The sequence below is a fragment of the Calypte anna genome, chromosome 3 (assembly GCF_003957555.1).
Source record: "Calypte anna isolate BGI_N300 chromosome 3, bCalAnn1_v1.p, whole genome shotgun sequence".
NCBI lineage: Eukaryota > Metazoa > Chordata > Aves > Apodiformes > Trochilidae > Calypte > Calypte anna.
Genome location: NC_044246.1, coordinates 5,389,057 through 5,411,719, shown reverse-complemented (window position 1 = coordinate 5,411,719; position 22,663 = coordinate 5,389,057). Strand labels below are relative to the sequence as shown.

The following is a 22,663-nucleotide window of genomic DNA, read 5'->3' as shown; positions in this document are numbered from 1 at the left end:
TGTGGAGTGCTAGTGTTTCTGGCCTTGGGCAAAAAAGAACTTCAAATCAATGGGATCAAATCAATTGGAATAATCCAAACTTATTTGATTTACATTCACATCCATGAATAAGCTGCTTGGATGAATTGTACTATATGAGTCTTATCTGAATGTCCTTGTGGTACTGTATGTCTCCTGTATAAATCCATTAATACTTTAGTCTGTTCACTGCTGGAAAGTTCTCTGTACCTTTGAGGTTTATTCCTCATAGGAAAAAGTGCACTCAAAAGTAGGTATCTTTATTTTTAGTGTTTCAAAATGCTTTTGTAGAATGATAAAATACTGCATCACCAAACCATCTTCACATTTCTCAGCATGGGGACCCAAATAACAAAAATCACCACTGCTCTAGTAATTGGCTGCTGACTTAAAGATTTCCCAAAGCTGGGAAAGGTTGGGCACTTCTGCAGCTGAGCACATTGGAAAGGGATGCAACAAAATTCCAAGTCAACATCATGTTCCAAATCATTCCATCAACAATATTCCTTTCGGATTCAGGGATTTCAGGTGAGCTGGTGACCTGAGCCTTGTGCTGCAGGAACACCTAAATCAGGGTGATGCCTGCTGAAAATGCTTGAATTATTATAAAACCTTTGGGTTTTCTGAGGAGTCCATTTTGCAAAACTCAGTAGCAACTTCCTGCTGGCAGGAAAAAAAATGGGAAAAAACTCCTGTGTTAGCTTGGCTGGTTAAAATCCTTTCCTATACTTGTAGGGTTTTTTACACTGTGTGAGTGAAGAGCTGGGAAGTGAGGGTGTGCAGCAGAATGAGATTCCAAGAGCAGAGATTTGCTGCCACATGATGGCAGCAAAATCTTGCTCAGGACAAGCTTTGGTAGTGTCTCAGCTCTTGGGACTGACTTCTCTTGGCTCCCCCCCCACCCTTTCAGAAGGAGAGCTAAAAGGGATGTGAAAGACTCTTGAGATAATGGGACCAAGGGTACTGTTCAAGGCATTAATCCCAGTAAAGCTGCATCTTCTCAAAAGCACCCACTTGTTTATTAGCTAACACATGCTGCTTGCTTTTGAAGTTGTTTAAACATTTATCTTTGCTCTGAAATGTCACAAGCTTCCAAATTATCAATTTACATGATTGTTACAATAATTAATCTGTACACAGAGAAGTAAGGGTGTACTGAGCAGATCCCATTCTTACAGCACGTAAGTAAGAAGGGGGATGTAACTTCTGCCTTCATGCTGCCTGCATCACTACTCTGTCCATATGTAGTTTATGGGTTACTGTACTTAATAGGTACTAGTGCTCATTTTGGAGTCCATTATGAAACTTCAACACTGACCTTGTATCATTTTCTGTCTGATAATATCAGTAAATCAGCAAGCTTTCCCTCTCTGTAAACTGGGGTACTTTACCTTATTAGTGTTAGGGGTGTTAATATTGTTAGTTAAAACCAATGCCCAAATTCCTTCCCAAATCCTTTTGCATGAGTAGCAAAAAAATGAGTAAGATTTAAGGTTTAACCAGTAACTATTAAAGTTAAAATATGCATTCTGAATTTATTATATTCTCTTTGAAACTACTTTCTTACCAGAAAAGGTTGTCTCCCCTTTTTCATGTTGGTTTCTGTGTTTCCTGTGAATCAGGTTTGTCACACCATCATCCAGTCTTAATGCTGCTCTCAGCTTTTGTGTGCTTCAATTTTCCTCATGTTGCTTTTTATTTTTTTCCATTTTTTTTAAAGTTTCTCTTTATTTTAAGTCTTGTTATTTAGCTGCACAGCTGGGAACTGTAACTCATCTGCTGCTCCAGAAGGCAATATCCCCAGCTCCTGGATTTAATTTCAGCCCTGAATTGGGCAAACCTGTGGTCAGATCAGTGCTGGCAGCTTTGCAGGGGAGAGCTGATGAGCAAGGAGTTGAGATGTTGCAAGAGGGCTGTGGGATGAGGTGTGGAAGTGTCTGGGACATGGGATGGCAGGGGGACCCTTTTAGGTGAGAAGGAGCAAAGCTGCTCAGGTGGTAGCAGGGAGATGGCAGCAGAACAGAGTAAGAGAGGCAGCATCCCTGAGCTGGAAGCTTCTCCTGGCCCAATCAGTGTCAGTTCAGACACCCCAAACTGAGAATTTGGAATGGGCACAAAGCTAAGGGCTTTTGGAGTTTCCACTACAACCAGGTCACCCAAGTCTCATGCAAGTGCTTTGGGTGCCCCTCAGAAGGGGTTTGTCCTTGTGCATGTGGAAGGGGAGATGCCCAACTTAAAATTTCACTCTCTTTCATCAAACATCCCAGCCACAGCTGCTTTGCTTTTAAGAGTGGTGGTTTAGTGAGCATTACAAAGAGCTTTCAGCTGTATCAGGTATTATTGCTGTATTTGGTACATGCTGTTAAGCTTTGTAGTGACCCAGACAGCTGCCTGAAGGAGTCCAGGGGGGTCTCTTGGGACCAAGGGGAAGGTGCTTTGCTATGCTCACTGCTCTGACACTGGTTCCAAGCTTCCTTATCCCTTTTCCTATATACAGGCTAAGATGAAATTCAGCCAAGATTTGCAAAGCAGCTTTATTAATGGGGAATTCTTTATGGCATGAGCTTAGCTTGAGAGGTGCTGAGACCCAAGGCTGGCTAATCCTTACCAAAGGGAGTGACTTAGGCTGCATTATATTTGAATGATTTGGGCCAAATTGTCAGCAGTATAAGGCTGCTTTGGCAGACTGATCAAAGAAGGAGAATGAAGACTTTTCCAGTGCTGTATGGATATACTGAAACGTTCTCAGTGTTGTGTGATTGCTCAACTTGTTCCTGTTTACTCAGGGTTCTTACAAAACTGAATTGTGAGCCAGGAAAAAAAATCCTGACATTCCAAGCAGTTGTCACTAGAGGATGCTGTGTATCTTTTGCATTTATCTGTGTTTATCAAAGGTATTTTTAGTTAATAATTCATTATTAAAAATGTGGTTCAATTATATCTTGCTTACATTAGCAGTGCAGTTTACTACAGTAGATCTCGATAACATTAATTTGGTTCTGCAAATGAGCGCGTTTTCTGTTCAGCAAGGTTCCATGTTAGACTGAGATCAGCTCTGCTGTAATGATTTTATGATTAGAGAGTGTTTACTCCTATTTATATATGGTAATAAATTTATAGAATCTAGTTTATAGGCTTACAAAAACACACCACCATTACATTTCTTAGTGGTGTTTGCTGTCAGTGTGATGACAACGTCATCAGATGAGACACAGAGGTTCTGAGTAGCTGTGCAAGCAATTCAGCATGAAGGGGGTAGAAAGTGAATGTCAGGAGGAGTTTGTGTGGCAAACAGGGATAAGGAAGAAAAAACAGCAACCAGAAGCTGAGATGAATGGAAAATGAGGAAAGAGAAGATACAGAGAGATGAGGCTGATGAACACAAGGCATAGGAGGCCAGATGATGTTTTCTGATTCTGCCTTAATTGCCTTTTCTGCCTATGAAGTTTGACTTTTTCTTACCATGCCCCAGCTGCTTGCTGCTGGTAGGTGGAGCTGTGATTTTAATTTTTTTTTTTTTTTTTTCCTGTAAACAGAAAACAGATTATTGAGTCTCTTGGCTTTTCGGTTATCTCTGAGTCTAGTGGGAGATGATCTGATCTCTTAAGTTTGTTCTTGGAAGAGTGAAATAATTTGGATTTTGGAGAACTGATAGAGCAGAGTTCCAGGGGAATATTTTGCCCAATCAAGCTGTCTTTCTGCTGTTTCTATTCTTGGTAAATGTGAGCTAAAAGACATGGTCCAACTAGAAATACTCTTGACTCCACTTTTTTAAAAAGACAGCTAAGGCTCCAGGAAGTTATTGGAGATGAATTGGTCACTAAGGAAGGTTTGAGCAGCCACTGTTGTGTTCCCTGTGCTGTTCTGCAGGGTCACTTTTTGGACAGGAATTCCCAGGGTAGTGTTCCTGCATACCCTGGGCTACAGCTGTCTTTTTTCCTGCTGTGAACAGTGTCCTTGGGTTACACCCACAATGACAAGGAACTGGACAGCTCATCCTGAGGAAACAGCAAAAAATCCATTGCCTGCCTTCAATCTGGACAAGGCTGCCCTTGAGTAGGACACTTCAGAGCATGTTAAAGGGCATGGTTGTCCTCTGTAGTTTTTAATCTGTGGGAATTTTCCTTCTGAGGGGGATGCCTCTTCCCTGCTTCCCCTTTTTGCCTGCCTAAACCTGTTAATTGAGATCCAGGATTTTGGATCTGTTCCCAGTGTTGTTTGGCTTTTTTTTCTAAGTGCTAAACCAGACTGGCAAAGGAGATCCATCTAGAGGAGGGCTGGGACATCAAGTGGGTTGTATGGGACCAAGTCCTCATTTTCTGGTACTGGCCAAAGGTGACCTGGTGGCTGTCCTGACTCTGGGGAGCAGATTGTTTCTTCTTGTAGTAGGAGTGGAGAGTGCAGAGGAAGCCATGAGGGGCATGAACATGGGATATTGTCATTTCTGCTCTGCTGGAGTGGCAGATGTTGAATATCAGACCTGGGATCCAAGCCTGAAAGACATCAAGATCTTGCAAAAACAAAACAGTCCTGTGTGGCTCAGAGAGCAGAGGTGGGATGGCTCCTCTGATGACATCCCAAGGCTGCTGGTGTTCCTGTTGATCCAGGCAAAGCTAACAAGTCCTGGAGGGGGGGAAGGAGAATGTTTGATTTTTATTTTTTTTTTCAAGTTGTTGGTGTGGCTCTTCAGCCCTGTTTCTAATTCAGACATTCAACCTTATCACAGCAGAAGATGCTGCAGCAGAAATGAACATTCCAGGACAGCCCCAAGGCTGTACCAAGGGTTATGTGACAGGCTTTGGGAACTGGTGCCTGAAGGCAAGGAAGGTTGAGTTCACTAAAATGAATAAGGTGGCTTGGAGCTAAGCCTGGGGTGTACAAGATGAGTTTTGTTCTTAGCCTTGCCACAGGCTTGCTGGCTGACTGTAGGCAGGTTGCTCCAGTTCCTTTCTCCATGTCTTTTCCTCTATGGAAAACAGGAACAAATAGGGATTGACTACCATGCATGAGCACCAAGGTGCTTATACCTTTCACCAATAAAAATGTAATAAGAGCTCAAGGCAGGTGTCCAGAGGCAGGGGGATAATCAGCTCAGAGCAGCGTGCTTGATGTATAAACCTCATTTGGTAGAGGATAAGTAGGAAGTATTCAAAATAGAGCTTTCCTTTAAGTAATAATTATTTCATTTCAGTGTAGGTCTGGCTGAGAACTTAGTCACATCATGGTAGCACCCAACAAGTCCTGCTACTGTAAGTGCAGATTTCCTCAAGGAAAGTGTTTAAAGTATTGTATTTACACTGTAAAGTAGTAAACATGGAAAAAAAAAATCAGCATCCTGCTCAGGGCCCTGCCAGGGTGAGTTTGCCCTCAGTATGGGAATTAGCTCATGGATTGTTGGCATCTTGCTGGAGGAGAAGGAAGTTCCTATAGTCTGAGTTTTCAGTAGGTTAAATTAGTGCTCACTGAATTCAGTGGTGGTAAGGCCAGATGAGCCTGGTACCTGAGTGAAATTCATTGGAAGCTTACCCAGAGTCTCTGCAGTATCTACCCTGCAGTTTTACTCTGTAGATATTCCAGTCTTGGCTTGAATTATTGTCAATGGAGAGAAAAAGGCAATTCTGAAGTGTGATTCATTGTAGGTGTTTGTCTCGGGATGAGAAAAAACATGATGCAGAAATTTCTGCTGCTCTGCTGAGGATGGAGGGGAGACCTTGTGTACCTAAATGTGGTCTTTAATTGCTTTGTGGGGCTGATTTCAGGTGTGGAGTTGAAAGGCTCCATGTCCTGTGAGTCAAGCAGTAGTGTCATTACAGGCTTCCTCGTGTTACGTTTTAGAAATACAGAAATATTAGGAATATATGGCTTCTTAAAACTTTTTTTTTTCCCTTTCTCTCTAGTGAAATCCAGTTTAGCTCCTCTAGTACTACGACTTCAGAGAGCCAAGAACCATCTTCTGGGGACCAAGCAACAAGTGCCCTCCAGCAGCAGCTCCTACTGATGGTGGCACGAAGGACCCTTTCAGAAAGCCCACGGGTACAGAGTAATATCTCAGTTTCTAGCATTTTGGTGAACTGCTTGCTAAACAAATGCTGCTGGCTTGTTCCTCACACAGTTTTGTTGATTTCTGTGCTGCTTTGCATGGCATTGCTTCTGTGGGAGAAGATGCATTTTGTGTTGAGGGATGCAGTTCAGCTGCTTTTTACTGCCACTGAGTAGTGTCAGAGGGGAGTACTTAAAGACTCCATCACCTAAAAGGTTGGTTTTCTGTCTTCAGTCTCATTTTCTTGAAAGAAAGAGGACACAGCTGTCAGGATTTTAGACACACCACCAGGTTCTAATAGCAGCAAGAGTTTATTCCAGATTTGCTACTATCCTGAAGCATTGTGCCTGATTTCACTTTTCTGAATCAGGCATCCAGGCTTCTGGATGTCTAAGGCAACCAGAATTCTGGATGTCTACTCTGGAATGTCAAAGCCACCTCCTCAGCTCAGCTGGTAAAAGGAAGAGGCCCTCATAGCCTAATTTGTGTGTTAATATATGGACATACTTCAGCTTTAGTGTTTGGGGTCTATAACAATGGCTCAAGACTGTAATCTGCTTTTGCAATTCCTTTTCTAATAGCTTAACCTTCTCTTTTCTTCCATGGCAATTTCTAGTTTGATATTTATAAATAACCTTAAAATACCATTTGCTTATCCTTCATCTTAGATCTTGCACAAAAATTTAAAGCTAAAAGCAACAATTTAAAATTAAAAATCAGGTAATCATTCTGAACTGTGTATTTCAGGTTTGGATAGAGGCTTCCATCTAAAGGCTCAGATGGCTCAGTATTTTCCAGATACTTGTAATCTTGTAAACCTCCTGTAAAGTAGAGAACAATTATCATGCTATTTTTTTTTTCTTTTTCCTGCCAGGAAAACTGCACCATGAAGAAATAAAGCTCAAGTTCACATAGCAAGTGATAACAAGGCCAGGCACTAATGTCAGAACTTCCTGATTTCTGGATTTTTAAAAAAATTATTATTAAATATGAAATTCTGAGCCTTTGTAACTTGAGGAAATTTTTGCCATTGCTTTCAATGAAGCTGGTGTTTTAGGCTCTCTCTGACACCATAAAAATTTATGAAGTGAATTTTTATAAGCCCTTTCTGATAGGAAGCACAATTAAACCTAGTGGCTTGCTCAGGGGTAGTCAGAGTTTCCCACATACAGCTTCAAAACTTGACTCCAGCCCAAGTATAGCAAGTTGTGTGCTATGATGGATTTCATCCAAATGTTAGAGTTTCTCAGGAGCCAAAATGTTGATTTATGCATTCAGTTAAATAACTTGTTAAGCTGTTCTGAGGATCAAAAAATCAGATGCTCAGGTGTTCTTAATGGACTCTGCCACCATTTTGGTTTATTTTATTCAGTTATAGTGAGCAATCTAGGTGAGTGAAGTTAATGATGCAGTTGATTGAGTTTCAAATTACTTTCTGTTGGGAAATTGGACCCAAGAGAAACGGAGCTCTGCCAGTATTAACAATTGAATTTTTTTTTTTTACTTTAAAAATGCCCCAGCTACAGAAGTAAACAACTTTTCAAAGTCATAGTAGGAATATTAAAATTTAGAGTACTTAAATGACTTTCAGGATCTGGAATCAGTGTGGTGAAAGGATTGCAATCTCTTTTAAATTGCTTGGAATTTTTAATAACTGAAAAAATGCTGAACAGCCCAGCATCCCCTGGCATCTCTGAAGCCCACATGAGTTCTTGTCCTCTGCTGATTGTGGCTGAGCTACTGGGCACTGCATGGCTGTACCCTTTAGTCAATTGGAGGCATGAGAGAAAATGCATAAATTTAATTTTTTTTTCTCTGAAGCATAAGCTGTCCTGTTTGAACTCACATTTGCCAGCAGACTGAGGAGATCAATGAGCTGGTTCCCAGCTAACATGCAGCAAAACAATAAAATGTCATGTAAACTATGTGTAAAATTCCTTTTCCTGGAAAATGAAGATTTGAAATTATTCCAATAACCTGAGAGAAAATTTAACCATTTCTTCATGGTAGACAGGAGGTTTTACATGTGGTTTAAAACTATTTTTCTAACAGTAAGAATTCGAGAAGATGATCACTTATTTCACACAGAAATCCCCTTCTCTCATTAGGAAACTTAATCTATCACAAATAATTCTAATGTAACTATTGCCTAGGGTTCCATAATTGATAGATTTTATCTAATGTTGATTAATTGTCTTTAGCAATGAGGGGTGTAGGAGGAGGTTGAAAACCACTGGGCTTTACACTGATTCTAAATCTCAGATAAATTCTTCTTGAAAGAAAAATAGGTGGGCTGGTTTTTGTTGTTTTTTTTTTTCCACCCATAAAATAAATTATTGGTGCACTTTGGAAAGAAATCATTACTTTCCAGGGTTTTTGTTTTTTGTTCTGGTGTTTAGCTTTGTAGACTTTGGCTGATGGTCTGTAGATAAGACTCTCTTCCCACAAGTGTTGGTGAGGAAGTGCAGGTGTAGAATTGGAGGAGAACTGAAATGCTGCAATTTGAACACAGGCAAGAAGAAAAGGCCTTAAAATATTCAAAAGGAAAGATTTATGATTGTGATGGCAAGATTAGAGACTCTTAAACTAGTGATGTTTATGTTGTTTGTGCTTGATTGCAATTTTTTTTTTCCTTCTCTTGCTCTTCTTGAGGATGCACACCTGATGTGCTTTTAGTATGGTAGCAGGAATGGAAAGAAAGTTGTGTTCTGGAAAGAGAGGTGAGAAGTTGTGCCTCTAGGCCTTCAAGTTGGGGTTTTTTTGTGTGTGTTAAAAACAAGGATTTTTCCTGGTGTGTGTGGTTTTGCATTGTGCTTTTATCATTGTGCCCGAATCAGGGAAAAATCTTCAAAAAAAAACTTTAGGTGGGAAGTAGATTTGAACTAAAAAAAAAAATATTTTAAATTATTATTTCTGTTTAGAGCATGTTATCACTGAACTCCACAACTAATATAGCTTCTCTCCATCTGCAAAAATGAACTGGTAGGATTATCTTTGTTTCTAATTTAAAATGAAGAAAATAGATCCCTCCTTTTAGAAAAAATAATAATCTGAAACTTTATGGCCTTTTAAACACTTGTGTTCCTTGCAGCCTTGTGTCAATGTGAAAGGTTTTTGTCTATTTCTGTTTGTTTTTTTTTTTTTAATAGCATCCCAGCCAGGACCCTGAGGATTCTTTGTGTTCCTCAGCTCAGCGGAAGATGAACCGTCAGTTTTATCGCTTTATTATCTTCCCTGGCAAATGGATTAAAGTCTGGTATGATAGGCTCACCTTGCTGGCACTGCTGGACAGGTAAGCTTTGCTTTAAAATGCAACTCTGTGTAAAGTTCCAAAGGGTGGCCCTGTGAGTACAGAGCAATGCTCAGACTGGAGGAGGAAAACGTGAGCATTGCTTTAGTGTCTTGGTTGAGTGGATTGATGCTCGTTGGCTTTAAGCAGAGGAAAATGGGTTTTTTTTCTCTAGGAGTTGGTTTTGCTGGGTCTCACCCCCACTCATTTTCAAGCAGAACCTTTTGGGATTTGACCTCAGGTGGTAATTTGCCAGATTACTGGGAGCTGCAAAGATGTTTGTGGCTGCTGGTTCTCCTGACTCTGCTTTTTGGGTTGGTGCTGTGCCCTGTGTGTTCATAGAGGCTCCACAAAGGGAATTTCAGATGATGACAGTTTTACATGCTGCAGAAATTCAGGCTACATAGTCAGGGAGCTTAGGTCCAGAGCTGACACTTGCTTATCTCTGGTTTCTTATCTCTGTGTTTCAATTGCATAGAAAGCATCTGCTGAGAAACTCTTTTGTTACAGGCAGAATAGTAACATTGGTTTTTATCTCAGCTTCCATGTTCTACTAGAACAGATAAAATGAATAAAACATCAGATGACAAATGTGGTCATTCATCTAATTCTTTGTCATCAGATGTATGTTTTTCATTAATCAAATGCCTTTTTTCCACATTGAAGGGTGTTTTTTTGGTTGGTTGTTTTTTATAAGCCTACACTTGGTACATTCAAATCAGTTCCACTGTGGGATTCTGTTTGGAAAGTGATATTGAAGGGTGGTGGCCTTTAGTGCAGATCCCTTTTTTCTCTTATATTTTAGTTTTCACAGCAGATAAGGAATTTGGCACAGGGGTGAAGTACTGTTGAACATGGAAATGTGGTTTTGGGAGCAAAACCCTCAGGTTCTGTAAGTTCTGGGAGCTTCAGCACTGCCAGTTCCTACTAGCTGCAAATGGACCTCCCATGCTTTAATGAATATATAAATATTTCTATTTCTCTTTACACTTTCATCCATGCAGGACAGAAGATATAAAGGAGAATGTATTTGCTGTACTTCTAGTAGTTCTTGTTTCATTTCTTGGATTCCTAACTCTGAATCAAGGCTTCTGCAAAGACATTTGGGTTCTGTTGTTCTGTCTGGTGATGGCCAGCTGCCAGTATTCCCTCCTAAAGGTAGGGCACAAAGTCATGCCCAGCTCCTGAGTTCTCTTTGAAGTTCCACAATGGCAAAATCCTGTAAGCCAACTTTGTTTCTGTTTTGTTTTTTAGAGTGTTCAGCCTGATCCTGCTTCACCAATACATGTAAGTCTTGACCAGAATAACAAGACTCTCTCCTTTCTTATCACCTCTGTGCTCTGAAATAGTTTCTGTTCAGTGAAACACAGGTATAAATAGTTTGCTGTTCTGGGTGATTTATGAAAATGAGCAACATGATGTCAGTGGCTGAGTGTCAGTGATTTTGAGACTTTTACTATGTTGAATTAAGCTATTTGAATTTATCACTACTATTAGAAAAATGCTTTAAGCTAAAATAAAAACAAATGACTCTGGAGTAGTTTTCTAAAAGTCAGTCCTGTGGCATCAGACAAACTTCCTTTCTAGAAACAGTAACTGGAAATGTCAGAATTTCTAGATTAGCACATCAGTCATTGACTTAATTTAGGCTTTAAATCTTTTTTATTATTATTTTTTAGATTTGGGATAGATTTTTTTAATACTATTTTTAATCTGATATTGCAGCTGTATTCCTCAATAGCATTAGTAGCTTGTCAAATTAGTAGCTTTTCAAACAAATATTTTCCTGGTCTTATAATATGGTCACAGTTCCTGGGCTTGTGTCCTGAAGAACTGGCCTCATCTGTGGGTGAACATAGGCTGTGAAGATTTTTGCTGGCTGCTATTTGTTGAGTATATCTGAGGAACTGAACTCTGACAGTGACAACCACCTTCCAAGGAAACAATTCCTTACCCAATCCTGTCCTTGTTATAGGACTGGCTTGGGAACATCATCCTACAAGGGCAACCTGAGCCCTCCACCTGTCTGAGTGTCTCAGTAGTTTTGATTTGTGGCTCTTGTAAGATATTGCAGGAGTCACTGGGTCCCTTGCTTCCTTTTGCACTGTCTGCCTGGTTGTTCACATTTCTTCCTTAACTCACTGAATGGTTTTGAGGACCCTTTCTCTCTCTCTCTCTCTTCCCTCAGGGTTCAAAAGCATCAAGCTGAAAACTGGAGCTCTGCTGAGTTATTTCCCCTTGGCAGGGAGCAATTGTTTTTCTCAATTTAGAGGCTAGAAATACAGGCTGAACTTGAAATTGAGGTTATGTACAAGTGTATGCCACACGTTTTGCTGAGATGGGTTTAAGAAGATCCTTGGTTTCTTTTCCATCTCATTTATTACGGGGTGAACTTGTGGTATTGTTGTTTATAATTTATTCACAGGAATTACTGTCTGCATAAGAAGCAGGGAAGGCAATGAACAGCAACTTATATTGGTAGGGTAATACTTTGGATACTTGAAAGAAATATTCCTATCTCAGTAAAAAGTTGTGGGGTTTTGGGGACTAAATATTCTCAATTTAACTACCGTGTGTGAACTGTAATCAAACAATTTACATTTATTCAGACATTAGTAATGTGTAGATTTGTTTAAAGTGGGTGGCAAACAGTTTAATCAAAGCTTCATTAAAAATCTATTTACCCCAGATTCTTTTAGTGTTAAAGTAGGCTTAAACAGAACACTTTTTGTGCAGAATCCATGTTAGAATTTCAAACTCCCACAATACTATTACAAGTATTATTCACCATGTAGTATTCTGTGCCATGCAGCTGTGTACCAAAGTAGCCATAGGTGTTCCCCATATGTTTTCCTAGAACTTTGTTTATCCAAGAACACTTTCTTGCAAACTTTTTGGAGACAATTGAAATGAAATTCAGAGTTTATCCACAGAGGGTTCAAAAGGTGGGAGGAATTACAGATGGAGTTAAAACAGAAGATTAGCTATTTCTACATTGTCTTTTAACACATTAGGTATTTGTAAAGGATTGCTCAAGCTAGTAAGCACCATGAAAAATAAGGCAAGAATGCAAGATACTCCATGTACTGTTTCATAATTCATGTGACTACATTAAAATCAAAGAGAATAACATCTCTTGATGTTAATGTAAGGATGCAGAACATCAGAGGGATTAAAGAATAATCAGTATCATGCCCATGAAGGCAAATGCAGATGAGATTTTTTTCATTGTGAAATAAACCATCACAAGCCACACATTTGCACGTTGAATTAATTTCTATTCTTGGATCCAGGAGAAGCTGCTAATGCCTTATGCTCTCCAGTCCTGCCAAAGAGGTTCTAAACTTTTTCCTTGTCTCTTACATGCAAACTTTTTTTACTGTTTGATGTGATTTTGTCATCTCTAGCCTATACCATCTTGAAAAAGTCTGCTGTAAAGTGACCAACCAGTAAGTTCAGTGGCTGGGCATGAATGCAGCTTTTATTCTGGACTCATCCTGAGTGCCCCTGTGCTCACTCCCTCGTGCTGAGGAAGTGCTTGCTGACTCAACCCTATAGAGTCTGGTAGTCTGGTGCAATTTTATAGGAGATAAGATTATTTCTTGCCTGATACCATGCTGTGACTCCTCAGGTCTCCAAATTAAACACTGTGTATTGTCTGTATACTGGTTTTGTGGTAAGGGTGAGCTTTAGTATATAGGGAAGACCATATCTAACTCAGCTAGGTTTTGAATTTTGTAATAATTTACACTCATTTTATTGAATTGTGATAATAGTTTTGTTTTGATCTGCTTTGCTGTTTAAGTTGAAACTTCCCAGGTTCTACAGCAAGTGCTGGCTACTGGCATTTATCACAGCTGCAGGTTCAGTAGTGTTGCTTGCTGCAAGCTGGGACCCTGATTTTCCTGTCAGCCTGTGCTTCAGACTTTGCAGTTCTTGTCACCTGGGAGCTGGTGTCCTTTAGCTGCTGTTCACACAGGGGTAACTGATTCTGGGATGGTGGGATTTGGGAACAGCCTCCTCACTACAGTGATGGGGAGAAGAAAAAGTCCATCCCTAGTGTGAGTCTATTTACAGTTTCATAAATCCCATAGGGCACTCAAAAAGTATTTTTAATTTGCCCTTGTAAGCTTTTTCTGTAGAACTGAGCATACACACTTTTATAAAAAGCCTTTTGTCTTTTTCCTCTTGCATGGGTACACCCACAAAGAAAGAAATCATTAGATCTGGTGTTGGTCAAAGGTTGGACTGGCTGATCTTGGAGGTCTCTTCCAACTGAAAACATTCTGTGATTCTGTGATCTTGAAATTTCTTCATCAAAACATTTTGCAGTTAAAAGTTTTTACTAAATGCAAGTTTTACTAAATGCAAGTGTCTTTAATTATTATTCTAGCTCTGAAAATCTTCATGTTTTAATGAAAACACACGATGCACCAGGGGTGTGTTTGTAGGATGTATGTTTCTGAAGCATATTTGTGACAAGCATGGACCTGAAAAAAATCAAGATTGTCTCATTCCCCATCTCCATCTGAATAAAAGGGAAGGTGGTATTCACTCATGTTCTGCAGGCTGTTCAGACAACCTCTGAAAGCTGCTTCTCCAGTTCTAACCAGCATCACTGCCACTAGCATGGGAAGGGGGGATTTATTTAGAAGTAAGGGTTGAATATAAACTGTAAATGTAATAGAGTATGTCTGTGCCCTGCTTGGAACTGGAAGGGATGTGGAGCTAAACCTCTGGACTTCAGGCATCAACTCAGTCTTACCCAGCTGCCTTCAAATAGTTACCACAGAAAGATAAACCTGGGTTCTGTAATTGAAGAGATAAGACAGGGATGTAAGACAACCCTGGAACAGACTTTGTTCTGGAGTGCACATCAGGCAATAAATCATTAAGCAATTGTTTAGATGTAATATTTACTGGTTTCTTTTCCTAAGGCACAGCTCGTATTTAAGATAAATGATCTGAAGTTTAAAAACAGCCAGAAAGTGAATTTTTTTTCCAAGTCAGATTTTTATCTTTTCAATCCTTTTAAATTTTTTTTTCTTTTCATGGACATGTGTCCTATTAAAAAAAAAATTAATAAAATTGAATCTCTGATTAAACACCAACCAGGATTTGTCAGTCTGACCTGATACATATGCCAGGAATGTAGGTGCAGAATAAACCCTCTGGTTCCCTGCAATATGCCACCTTGTGAACTGATTGATCCCAAAAGGAATACAGATCAGGTAATAGCAATGTAACATACAAGCCTGGCTGGCAGCCAAACACATCTGGCCACTGTTTCAGATCAGTAAACAGACTCAAAAAAAAAAAGAAATGGTCTTTTGTTATACTTAAATTCCATTTTCTGAAAAGGAAGGGTTTCACAGCAGCAGCTTTCTGCAAGGCAAACCTGAGTCCTTGTTGCTTTGCTTGTGGTTTTTCATGCTCAAGGAATCTTCTGACTCATCAGCATTTAAAATGCCTTATTTACCTTTAAGCTTGCTACCAGGAGAGCTATTAGAATTTTCTTAAGTGTCTGTTTTACTTCCTGGCCCTCAGTCCCAGAGCAGTGTATTACAGGATTAATTCAAATCAAGCACATGAGGGGTGTGTATGAAAGACATAAATGAAGGATCCTTCCACATATGGATTCTTTTGGATCATGATTTTTCAAAGTACTGCATGAGAGAGATCAGAAACTTCTGATGAGTGTCACCCCCTCCAGGAGGGACACTGGTTTGCTGTCAAGAGGTTGAAATCAACAACAAAAAACCTAATTTAATACTACTGGTGCAAACAATTAATGTCTGTGCCTCACACTATGCCTATGAGGTGCTCTATTATTTTTTTACTTCCTAGGATGCAATTAAAAAATTAATTTTGTTTCATTAAAGGCAAGCTACTTGGCACATTCATTAAAATAAAGGAAATACAGAGAATGATTCTTTTTCTACAGGAAAGAAAGCTTCAAACAGATTGAGGTGATTTATTTTATACTGAAAATGATAACTACTGCAATTAGTGTGTCTTGAAAGTTCCAGAAGGTTTGATTTTTCAAAAGCATAAATGATTGCTGGAGTTGGTCTTAACTGCCTTTTGTGCCTTTTGAAAGTCTCCTCTGGAGAAGAGAAAATACCTTGTAACATTTTTATTATTAATTGTTATGTGTAAGTCATTAAAATATTTCATCTGACTCCTGACCCTCTCTCCAGTTTAATGCACTGCACGTGGTAGTAGGAGAGTGAATACAGAATTCAAACCCTTTTCCTTTTTTTTTCCAGGGGCACAATAAGATCATAACCTACAGCAGACCTGTATATTTTTGCATATTATGTGGCCTTATTTTGCTGCTAGATGCTGGATCTAAAGACACAAATCCTCCAGTTTACACCATGTATGGCTTGAAGCTCTTTTCTCCTCGATCTCTCCAGTCAGCCAGAGACCATGTAATAGGTGAGTCAATATTTTTCCTAGGACTGTAAAAATGAATTAAGCATTAGCCAGGGAAGCCAGTGTTTTCCCATGCTGGCAATCAAATGCATGTTATGGAAGCACAACTCTAGTTCAAATTGATAGAAACATTTGGAATGACTTAAGATGGGTGCAGGGGATGTGGGGGGGGGCAGCTCAGGTAGAAGGAGTTCTTAATGAAATGAGGCTCGTAGAAAAGTCTCTAAAGAAAACTGGCAGTCACTGGTGTTATTAGCAAAAGACATCATCTGTGAAATGCAGTTAATCTTTGGAAGGGTTTGTCTGTGTGGAGCAGTTAGTGCAGAGTTTTAAATTTAATGCCTGAAAGCTAAGTGGTGCTGGGTCCTCAGGTGGACATTTTTCTGCTCATGAGGAACACACTTTTTTCTTGCTTGGTTTCATCTTGCTGTCCACATGATGAGTTAGTGTGGAGCAGCCACTGCCCAGTAGCTTTCCCACCCTGGTTCCTTCTAGAATCACACCTTGAGGTGGCTGAGGATACCCAGATACTGCCCCAAAACAGGCCTGATATGGTCCTTGGAATTAGTTGGAGTGGCTGCAGCTTGATGTTCCCCATTCTGTCAGGATCCTTATTCCTGCTGCTTGCTCCCAGTCTGTCCCTGTGGTGCTGCTGTGGTGGTGTCCCAGATCCATAGGAATGCTGAATGGGACTTGGGTCAAGTAGTACAACACTGAGAGGTATCGGTGTTAAGAAAAAATAAGTAAGTAGAAGATAACTGAAGATAAGTAGAAAAGTTAATGGTTACTGTGAAAGTCCTTAAAACTTCCCAGGAGCTGTGTTACCAAAGATGACCCATTGGTTTGTTAATTTAGAACCAGGAAAAAACTACTGTAGTAGAGGCAGAACATTTGTAATCCAGAGCACATGACCTTTGGGGTCTGTTTTCACCTGTGGCTGCTGTACTTGCTTTTTGCTTTACTCAAGTCAGGCTATTACTGCTTGAAAGGCATCCTATTTTTAGGAAAGCTTTCTAGTCCTTTATATGGGTTCATTGACTCCCAATCCTTCTCACTAGAAGCAGGGGAATAATGAAGGCCTGCATCTCACTTATTTTCATTAGCTTCTTTCATTACTTTCCTTTGGTCTCATTAAAGTTTCTTCTTATATCTTATTTTCTCTGTCTGTCAAAGGTGAACAGTAAAAATGCTGATAAATAATTCAACAAGAATCTTAAATGACTCTTGGGATAGAGATAAATGAAAAACTATAGCAACCAGTGGAAAAAAAAAAAGTGTGGTTATAAATGTGCTAATTTTGTCTGGCCTCAAAAGAGATGGAGGAGCAGGTTCTTGAAACAGTGTGGGGGAGATGGTGGAGAGAGCAAATAAATCCAGGCTCATCTCCCCAGCTGGCATCTGTTTAACAAGAGATTGAGAAGAAACCATTTCCTTCTGTTTGTCTCCCATCCTTATTTTGCCAGCTTTGGGGATTGGCACATCTATGAGTGTATTTATCCAAGTGATGTTTGGTGCCACTCTCTGGCAATCTTTTCCTTGGTCTCCGTGGGAGTCCCAGCTTTTGGCTGCCATTGATCCTTGCCAACTGCTGCCCAAGCCATGGCACTTGGCATCCTCCAGCATCTTGCTTGGCTATGAGTACAGCTTCCCTCAGGCACCTAGATCTGAAAGTATAGAATTGTTTGGGGCAGTGTTTTCAGAGGGAAGTTGGCCCCACTGAATGCCATTGAAGTGTTGCTGTTGTTGTGCCCATTTGTTATTTTTTTATTGGTTTGTCATAACATGATGACTACTTAATTTCTGTTCTCATTGCCTGTTATAGTATTCAAAGGAGCATATGTTGGGAAAACAAGGGATTTTTTTACTGTAAACTACAAATACTGAGGAAAGGAAAAGTGTTCTGTTTCAGCTAAGGTAATGGACATCATAGAAAGGACTTACAAGGAACTAGTGTGATACTGGATAGCATGCCATGATAACAGTATTGAAATGAAGTTGTAAAATAAAATCAGCAAATTCATAGGTGTGTCTTTAAAAGGCCTGTTTCTTTTCAAGCAATCTTTACAATCTGATTCTGTTTTCTTGTAAGTTAATGATGGTTTTGATACTGATTTTTTTTTTTTTTGGGGGGGGGGAGGGGGGAGATCATGGCATTAATTCATGCTAAGTATGGTTTTCATCTTGGATTTCCTTATTTCCTTGGATTTTCCTTTTTGTTAGGTTAGCATACATAGTGCAAGTAAGGGCTCAGCCAGAGCCAACCTCAGGTTAGAGGTGGTGTTAATGCCAAAAGCTGTTACACACTTCATGCACAGTAGTTTTTGTGATGAAACCATTTGAGCATTAGACAGATGAGTGGAATTGTTTGACAGACATCTCAGAAGAACAAGTATCAGGTGGTTACAAATTTTTGTGATGAGTCCTCTGCCTGTTACTTTCCTCAGTGAGCTTCTCTCAGGGGAAAAAGCCTCTCTTGAGTGTTATTCAGATATGATCAGGAGGGAGTGAAAAATACCTTCTTACTCAACATTTTTTTTTTCCTCTGTGGAAAATTAAGTATTATTACACAGCTATAGAAACATTTTTTTTAATAATAATTTTCTAAATTTATAAAAAGCCTGCAGTGACATTGTGACATTGACTTTCTATGTTTTTAAAAAGACCCAAAACTTCCAAAGTCAAAATCTGTGTTTCCTTCTTATACTTAGCATCAGGTAGCTACTCCTTTAGAGCAAATCTTCAAAGTGCAATGTTAAATGCCAGCAATTTACACCATCTCTTAGGTCCAGCTCTTGAAGGTGTTCTGTATGGAAATGTGTGGTTCTTAAATGGATTATCTCTGGAATTCATAATGCAATTTCAACTGATTGATCAGCTCCTTCTAGGATCTGCTTCCCAAAAGGGAAACTCTTGCTTCTTAATTTGGTCCTTTTGTGACAAGTTTATTTTCCTCCCTGAAATACTCTTTGTGCAGGATGAGATAAGCAAAGCTTATGAAAAAAGCTAATGAAGTTGTTTGAATTATTCACAATATTGGGAAGATGAGGTGAGGACATTGCTGTAGTCAGCCACCTTTTCTCTCCTGCTTTACCTCCACCCCTATTTATTTTGGGTTTACTGACTGTGTAATATCTCTATTACCCCTCCTTCCCCTGCTCTTACCCACCTTTTTCTGAGGATTCTTACAGCTTCATTTGGACTGGAAGTTAGTAATCTAAGATGAGGTCTGGCAGTACTGTAAGTCCTGTGCCTCAGGAAGAAGATCTCCCCTAAGTTTCAGCTGAGAGATTTTTGGGATGGTTGATCCCAGGGCAACTCCATGCAGCCTCTTGGCCTTTTTTCCCTCATCCTGTTGTCTGTGTTCAAGAGCTGGTATTGCTTGGCTTGGTGAAATAGCTAAAAGAAGGGCAGAGTAGTAAAGATAGAGGAGATTAAGAATGGCATTTGCATGTAAAAGAGGGGGAAAACAGTATTTCCCCATTTTCTTAGGTATGGATAATTTGTGCCAGGGGCAGGAAGCTGTGAAGGACACATTGTGAATGTAAATATGTTTCAGTGAGCCCTGTCTGTGCTTGATACTTGAGTAGGTCATTTCTTCTCCTGTGTTTTGACTTCCTCAGCCAGATTTACAGTCTCAGAGAGCAGTAATGTGTAATAGGATGAAGAGAAGAGCTGCTGGCCCTAACTCACTGCAGTGTTTTGAGCACAAAATGCTCAAAGGGGAGCTGAGAGTAAACTGTGGAATTAGCATTCAAAAAAGAACACAAATCCTGTTGTCACTGTAAAATTGGAGTGGTGTAGGAAGGGGAGTAAGTTGTAGTAGTGATTTGTGTAATTTGCCTGTTATGGGAATGAACAGGGGGAAAGTGCAGTCTTAGGATGTAAACTAGCACAGATGTAGTTGTGTCTGAGGAAGAGTGGCTGACACACAGCTGTCTCCTTCTCTGTGTAGAATGTTCTGGTACTGGTCCAAAAATGCAGTAAGAACATAAAGATACCTATGTCTTTGAAAGTTGACAGTGTTGGAGTCTCCAATTCTGGAGAGTAAATGGATGGGGAGGAGGAGGAGTGTCTGGAAATGAACAGAACATTAGACCAGCAGCCTAATTAACCTAAATTATGACTCCTGTTTTTCCTTGACTGTGAGGAAGCAATTTAAATCAGCATTTCTATTTAGAAGGAGGCTACATAAAGGTGTCAGACTGGGTTTCAGCCCTGAGTTTCTGTGCTGTTCTCAGTGTTCTTTCACTACTGCAAAGTCAAGGTCCATGCTGCTGGAAGCTGGGGGAATATTCTGGGGAAGTTTCATTATAGGTTTGTTTTATTTTCACATGCTTCTTGAAGAGTCTGCTGGTGAGAAGATCCTTGGGGTCTTAGCCATTAAAATGTTTATTGTTTGTTTCTACTGTCTTGTTATACCTGTGCTTAAGCCATCTCAGATTCAATGAGGAAGTTGTGAATCTGCAAATGGAGATTTCTGTACTTTAAATAGAACAAATCTAACTTTGAAAGTATTTTAAAAACACTAAGAAGGCCACATAATGCTACTCTGCCACTGTTTGTAAAAATTAAAAAGCTTAAAGTTAACCTTTGAGCTTTTGTTTCTCACATATAAATTAGCATATTATTTTGAGTACATCAGAAGGAATGTTTAATTGTTGCTGCTAATGTTCAGGAATGCTCACAAGTGATTTTTCAGAATTTGTTGCAACAATTTCTGATTTTGCTCTGATGCCTGTTTATCTGTTTTGGATACACTGTGATGTAGGACTGTATTCTAACATATCTCCTCTTATTTTCTTCAGTGTTTTTATATTGCTTTCCAGCAATTTCTCTTCTTGGTCTTTTCCCTCAAATCAACACCTTCTCTATCTATCTTTTGGAGCAAATAGACATGTTGCTTTTTGGTGGTTCTGGTAAGTAGCCAGTTTCATCCCTCTCTAGGCTTATAACTATATAGTAGAGTATAATATTGCTTGCTTTAAAGCACAGTGCAGGTAAAGCTCAAAGAGCTGATGGTATTGATGTAACAGTGAGGTGAATGTTCACAAGACTTCTCTGATTAGATTTTTTTTGTTTGCAAAGTTGTATACAGGTTGTGCTATAGGCTGCAAAATGTGACTGAGACATCAGGGAGTTCTTGCCAGGTGTACCCAGTGTGAATATTTTCTCCATTAATAAAAACAGAAAAAATTTAAAAATTGTTAAAATTCCATTAAAAAAACGTTTGCATTGTTCCATACTAAAGTTCTGTTCACAATATATTGGATCTGAGATTTTCTGGTGGTGTTTCAGTCAGATTAAACAAAGCTTGTGAAAGATGGTCAATCATTATTCTACTTATTTTTTAGTTGATGGTGGTTTTTGTTTTTTATCATGGCTTAAGTAGCTGAGAAGATTGGGGTGTGTCTACACTGTCATGGATCAAAAGCAAGCTGCATTCTTGCTCCTATTTACCACATGCTGTTTTGCCTCATGGAACGATGCTGGAGTGATGCAAACTGGATTCCATTTGGATGAAACTGAAAAGCAAGGTGCACTGTAAGGCTCCATCTGTTGCCCTCCAAGCACTGCTAAGCACACATCTGTGTGGGGCCAGGCTGGAGACAGTCTGCAGGAAAGCATCTCAGACATTTATATCCTGGTTATGGCATTCTCAGCACTTTTCATTCTACAGACCCTGCTTGCTGGATCATTCTGCTTGCTTCTATAGCAGCCTTTGGTGAGGGGTTAGAACCAGTACAGATGTTTTGGGTTTTTTCCTTCTTGTCTCATAAATACCATAACAGACCTGGAGGAAATAACATCCTTAAAGCCCTTATCCCATCAGCAATGATCATTCCAGTGTCTGTTGAACCCTGATTAGAGTGTGGCTTTGCAGCCTTTGGTTTTGAGACTACTGAACTCCTAATTCCATCTCTCACGTTTTCCTACCTCTCTTCTGGGACCTCTCAAAGAAGGTTATAGCATGGTTGACTGAGCAGGTTAGGATGGTTTTGGATGATACCAAGGACTGTGTCTGGGGAGCAAGAGAGAGGAGGGAAAATCTCCGTGGAGGTTGAGTAGAAAATTTCCAGATGAATTGATCACTTCAGTCCTCTTCTGTGGCAGCATGAAGAATCATACTGATATTTTGGCAAAAGAGTGTTCAGCAAAACTGGGACCTCAGGTCAATGGAAAACACACAGGGTGCAGTAGCACTGGACTTTCAGTTTGAGCTGTAAATAGTTTTGTGAGCTCGTTTGAGGCGTTGAAGGTGTTGTATCAACAACCAGATTTGTGACATCTGATTTTAATCTGTATACATCTTGTGATACAAAAGCTATTTCATTTTTTTTTCCTTTGACTGCACATTCTTATTTAAGAAGAAATTCACTAACCTGTAATGTCTCTGTTTCAGCTGCTGCTGGGTTTGTGTCTGCTCTCTACAGCATTTCTCGAAGTTTTGTGGTTTTGATTGTCCTGTATGCTTTCTGCTTCAGTGCAGTGAAGGTAAGCCAGAAAAACAACACAGCAAAAATTCAAAATGCCAAGCTGAGAAATCACATAATCTAAAGAGACCAGCATTGTTTGGTGCTATCTTGTCATTGTTGTTTATCAATATAAGCTTTACAAGCTATTTTTCAGGTTCTGCCTGTTAGTTGCACTGATAGAGATTGAAACTGGTAAAAATACTGGAGTAGATGTGTGTCTGATACCTGTGACTGGTTGGCTTTTGCATGCATCAGTCTGAAACAATCCACTGAATTTCCACTACAAAGACTGACAGCAGCCTTGGTATTGCAGCTGCAGCTCCTGTTAAGCTGGTGATTTTGGTAGAAATTCCTAGTAAGGTTTGTTTGTTTGGAGGGAAAAGTACAGGATTTTATTGTTTCTTT

At 39.7% G+C, this 22,663-nt stretch overlaps 1 protein-coding gene across 1 annotated transcript in view; it reads left to right on the top strand.

Annotated features, from left to right (window-relative positions):
- PCNX2 (pecanex 2) overlaps nucleotides 1-22,663 on the top strand; it is a 146,450-nt gene that overhangs the window by 27,929 nt on the left and 95,858 nt on the right. The window contains exons 9-14 of the mRNA XM_030447709.1: nucleotides 5,916-6,051; nucleotides 9,208-9,350; nucleotides 10,352-10,505; nucleotides 10,602-10,634; nucleotides 15,617-15,788; nucleotides 22,186-22,277. Coding sequence (XP_030303569.1) covers nucleotides 5,916-6,051; nucleotides 9,208-9,350; nucleotides 10,352-10,505; nucleotides 10,602-10,634; nucleotides 15,617-15,788; nucleotides 22,186-22,277 — 730 coding nt within the window. The remainder of the gene's footprint in view (nucleotides 1-5,915; nucleotides 6,052-9,207; nucleotides 9,351-10,351; nucleotides 10,506-10,601; nucleotides 10,635-15,616; nucleotides 15,789-22,185; nucleotides 22,278-22,663) is intronic.